Source organism: Urtica dioica, chromosome 2 (assembly GCF_054948205.1).
Source record: "Urtica dioica subsp. dioica isolate 48M chromosome 2, U.dioica_male_clone48M_v1_H2, whole genome shotgun sequence".
Taxonomy (NCBI): domain Eukaryota; kingdom Viridiplantae; phylum Streptophyta; class Magnoliopsida; order Rosales; family Urticaceae; genus Urtica; species Urtica dioica.
Window position 1 is genome coordinate 18,755,734 of NC_142757.1, and position 5,041 is coordinate 18,760,774.

The 5,041-nt window shown below is 41.7% G+C and overlaps 1 protein-coding gene across 1 annotated transcript; it reads left to right on the plus strand.

The window, feature by feature from the left end:
* Window positions 1-1,289: 1,289 nt before the first annotated feature.
* Window positions 1,290-4,371, plus strand: LOC149404146 (uncharacterized). The gene is made up of 5 exons (XM_089607422.1): window positions 1,290-1,521; window positions 1,606-2,193; window positions 2,425-2,876; window positions 2,969-3,926; window positions 4,004-4,371. The coding sequence occupies exons 1-5, from the start codon at window positions 1,290-1,292 to the stop codon at window positions 4,369-4,371; spliced, it is 2,598 nt and encodes an 865-aa protein (XP_089463548.1).
* The last annotated feature ends 670 nt before the right edge of the window (window positions 4,372-5,041 follow it).

Genomic DNA, 5,041 nt, shown 5'->3' on the forward strand with positions numbered 1-5,041 from the left:
TGCAACATGCTCAAGGATATGTTGAGACATCTAGGCCACTGTGTGAAGAATTGTATTTCTGGCAAGTTTCCTGTTTTGCCAGAATGATTCGCGGAAGACTTTTTTTCATATATTTTCTCCGCATGTAAGGGCAAGTAAACTCTATTTCGACTTTCAGATGTGTTGACTACTATATAAAGGAAAGGCTCTGCCCTTAGTAGTTTTGACGCATTCATTCACACTTTTAGCGTTCTTAGATGTGCACGATCGGCGGATGGAGAAATTAACTATTTAGTATGTGTGGTGTGATTCTCTAAACACTATTCTTTCTTTATTTATGTTAGAGAATTGTTTGGGTTTTGTGATTTTGGGATTGAGTATTCACGAGCGTTGACATTGAAGATTACAAAACACTTGGGAGAGTGTTTGAGAGTGGAAGTGTGGGGATCTCAGATTCAAGAAGAGCCTAGGTTAAAATTCAAGGGTAGTAATAGGAAAAAGATATTGAAGCGGGGATCGTTCATATAAGTCCATTCTTATAATATTGAATACTTTTCATATAGTGAATTTTCTTTCCACTGGGCACACTGTCCTATAAAGTAGATTACGTTGCCCCGAACTAAGTTACCATTCATTATGCCATTTATTTTTACGCACTGTTTTATAGTTATCCATCTTTTACATCAGAACAAATTATCACATACATCAACTCTATATTGTGTGCGACATCATGTCTCTGTCTAAATAGAATTTCAATAAGATCAAACTCATGATCAGCTTCTTCAACTTTGACGAACCCCTCGATTGAGGATGATTCCAGTCCTTATTCACTACATTATCTTCTTGTATTGCTTGCAATTATGATCTGGGTCAGCCAAAGATTTTATTGACCTATGCGATTGGTATGAAAATTTTGACGAACTCCTAACTCTGCGTCTTAATAAACAGTTTTAGATTTCCTTGCAGAGGAGCTTAGTTTGTTATGTCACATAAATTCAGGGCTTTTTATTTTTTTTAAGACTCTTCAAAGCTGGTGACGACCTTGAAACGGATCATCAATATTTATGTTTCATGATCTGTTGTTACGTTATATGTTGGCTTTATTTTTTAGTGCAAGTTGTTTGGAAAGATGTCGGTCTTCATGCTCCAGCTTCTGGTACGACATCCTTCCTCCTGTGTGGAGACAGTATTTCGGGCAAGTTTCCAGTTTTGCCAGATTGTCTTGCTGGTGTCTTTACTGCGTGATATTCTTGCGAGAATGGGTAAGGAACCCTAGATACACTTCCAGTTTTATTTTCTGATTACCAGATATGGATAGTTCCAGAGAGGGAGGTTCGGTCAATCATCCTCCAGTACGTGATGGAACCAACTATGATTACTGGAAAGCCCGCATGAGCGCCTTCATGAAATCCCTTGACAGCAGAACTTGGAAGGCAGTGATACACGGATGGGAAGCCCCAGTTACTGTTGATGATAAAGGGGCTCCTACACGTTCAAAACCCGAGAAAGACTGGAGTCCTACTGAAGATGAGGCAGCTCTGGGTAACTCTCGCGCACTCAATGCCATTTTTAACGGGGTTGATAAAAATGTTTTCAGGCTTATAAACACATGCACGAGTGGCAAAGACGCTTGGGAAATTCTTGCTGTTGCCTATGAGGGAACCATTAAAGTCCGTGAGCAGAAGCTGCAGTATCTTACTAGAAACTTTGAAGCTCTCACTATGCTTGAAGATGAATCGGTTGCTGAATTCAATGTGCGCATTCGAGACCTTGCCAATGAATCCTACTCTCTCGGCAAGCCCATGACCGATGAAGATCTCGTTAGGAAAACTCTGAGAGCTTTAAGCCCACGATTCAAAATGAAGATCACGGCAATAGAAGAAGTCCACGACCTTAAAACTCTGAAGTTTGATGAACTCATGGGATCCCTCATGACATTTGAGATGTCACTCCCCAAGATGGAGAAGAAACACAAAGGAATGGCCCTCAAAAGCTCAGTTCATGAACAAAAAGAGCAGGTATTCTCGGATTATGACAATGATATTGACGATACTATAGCTTTGCTGGCCAAGAATTATAGCAGGGTCATGAAGAGATTCAATCAGATGACTGGGAAGAATGTCTCCCAAGACGTCAAGGATAACTTTCAACAAAGATTCCAGAAGAATGTTGACTCTCACAGGAACGGAAAAAGTGGTGAACGCTCTGGAAAAGGCAAAGGCATTCAGTGCCATGAATGTGAAGGTTTTGGACATATTCAGAAGGAGAGTCCCAACTTCCTCAAAAAGCAGAAAAAGGGATACAACGCCACTCTGTCCGATGAAGAAGAAGAAGATAGCGACTCCGACCAGATAAGTAACTTTGTGGCCTTCACAGCCTCTATTCCCACTCATAACCTTGAATCTATTAATGAATCTGCTGAATCCTCACATAAATTTGTTATAGATGAGGAATTATCTGATGACGCTATGAATAATGCGTACAATGTTTTACACACTAAATGGGTTGAAGAGTCCCATGTTCTTGACAAGCAGAGTGCTCTTATTCTCTCTTTGACTGAAGACAAGGCAAGCCTACTAGAAACCATTGTTGATCTGAAACGGGAAGTCAGCCGACTAAATGGAGAGCTGGACCAGATGACTAAATCAGTCAGGATGTTGAACTCTGGCACCGACAGTCTTGATAAAATTCTCACAGTTGGAAAGTCTGCAAAGAACATGAAGGGGCTTGGGTATACTCATGGTGCTTCCACGTCTCAGACTACTTTTGTCCCTCAAAAGTCTGCTGCCCAGATGCCGCAAAATATGTCTCAGACATCTGGTCGTGACAAGTTCCAGAATCAGCATCAGCAACATCCTTATAGACCAACCAGGTCTCTTGTCAACAGACCTCGTTGGGTCTGCCATCACTATGGACGTAGGGGTCATATTCGGCCATTTTGCTATCGCCTATATGGGAGGAATCTTCATCGGCATCAATCCTCCCATAGGCAAGCTCAATCAAGTCGTTCCCCCTCATCTCGCATGGAATGGAGAGTGAAAAATCCTATCGCGCCAACATTGCTTACTCCTCCCAGCGTGCCTCCACTGGTAACGATTGGTACTTTGACAGTGGTTGTTCTCGGCACATGACAGGTGTTCAAACCTTTTTATCCAACATAAAACCTTACTCTAATTGCCATGTTATTTTTGGTGATGGAGTGAAGGCCAAGATTATTGGTAAAGGTCAACTTAATTATCCTGGTTTGTCTTGCTTAACAGAGGCTTTGTTGGTTGAAGGCCTCACTGCTAATCTTATTAACATTATCCAACTCTGTGACTTGAACTTACGTGTTAATTTTACTCGTGATGAGTGTGTTGTAATAAATGAGGAACAAGATGAGCTTATGAAAGGAACCAGGACTCCGGACGGCTGTTACATGTGGTTCCTGGTCAAAGACTCTCAAGTCACCAAGTGTCTCCTGTCCAAGGAAGATGAAGCTAAGCTATGGCGTCAAAAACTCGGTCATCTGAATCTCAGAATCATGCACAAGATTGTCTCTGAGAAGGTTATTGTCAGGCTCCCTGATCTTAAGATTGTTGAAGGAAAAATCTGTGGTGATTGTCAGATAGGAAAACAGGTCAAGAAGTCGCACAAGATGGTGCAACATCTTACCACTTCACGTGTTCTGGAGCTCCTACACATGGACTTGATGGGTCCTATGCAGACTGAAAGTCTCGATGGAAAGAGGCAAGTGCAAAGAGGAAAGGGAGAAAGCATAGAAGGAATAGCTCCTGAATCTTTTGCCCCCATCAACCCACAACAAAATGAGATTGTTGAAAGGAAGAATCGCACTCCTCAGGAAATGGCTCGAGTGATGATGCTTACCAAAGACATTCCTCTTCTTTGCAGGATTGAAACGCTCAACACGGCCTGCCATATTCATAACAGAGTTACCATTCGTCCGGGTACTACTGTAACTCATTATGAGATATGGAGGGGGGGAGAAAGATAGACGTCAAGTACTTCCATGTCTTTGGTTCAGTGTGCTACGTCCTTGCTGATCGGGATCCTCGTCGTAAGCTTGATCCCAAATGTGATGAAGGTATCTTTCTTGGGTATCCCAGAACCAGTCGTGCTTATCGTGTCTTTAACAAACGCACCAAGTCTATGATGGAGTCTATAAATGTGTTTGTTAATGACGTTTATGATGATTCTAAAAGTGCTGATGATGAGGATGAAGTTTTACCTAGTAGCACAGATGTCGGGACAGATGATTGTGACAGAGTGGACGACATTGTGTCTGAAGACGATTCTCCTCTTGATAAGTCGTTCACTGACAAGGAACTGAAGCTTTGCCTAAAAAATGTGCTCCATCTACAAGAATTCAGAAAATCACCCTCTCAAAGATGATCTTGGTGAATCTGTTGATCAAAGCATGTACAGAAGTATTATTGGAAGCCTTTCATATCTCACTGCCAGCCATCTAGATATTACTTACTTTGTTGGTGTGTGTGCTCTGTATCAAGCTAATCCTAAAGTCAGCCATCTCTCTCAGGCTAAGCGCACTGTAAGGTACATCTCTGGAACTGCTGACTTTGGGCTCTTATATTCCTTTGATGCTACTTCTACTCATGTGGGATACTGTGAGACTGACTGGGCAGGAAGTGCAGTTGATAGAAAAAGCATTTCAGGTGGCTGTTTTTATCTTGGAAAAAACTTAATTTCATGGTTCAACAAAAGGAGGATTTTATTTCCTTGTCTACTGCAGAGTCTGGATATACTGCAGCTGACAGCAGCAGCACTCTACTCTTGTGGTTGAAACAAATGATTGCTGAGTATGGTGTCGGACTAGTTGTCAAGACTTTGTTCTGCAACAACATCAGTGGTATGATTATCTCTAAAAATCAACTACCTGACATTTTTGCTAAGGCTTTGGATGCTGATCTTTTTGATGATCGTCGGTCCTCACTTGAGCCGTGTGTTATTGTTCAATAGCAATTACTGGGTCTAGGCCAGTATTTTCTTTTGAGGGACCTTGATTATGATAAGGAGTTTTGTACGGATGATTATTATTGGAATT

What these genes read in the sequence shown, in the direction of transcription:
- LOC149404146 (XM_089607422.1), top strand. Translation starts at nt 1,290, where the DNA reads ATGGATAGTTCCAGAGAGGGAGGTTCGGTCAATCATCCTCCAGTACGT. An exon ending in TGAAGATGAGGCAGCTCTGG is followed by an intron (nt 1,522 to 1,605) that starts GTAACTCTCGCG and finishes CGAGTGGCAAAG; the next exon opens with ACGCTTGGGAAATTCTTGCT. An exon ending in CAGAGTTACCATTCGTCCGG is followed by an intron (nt 3,927 to 4,003) that starts GTACTACTGTAA and finishes TCTTTGGTTCAG; the next exon opens with TGTGCTACGTCCTTGCTGAT.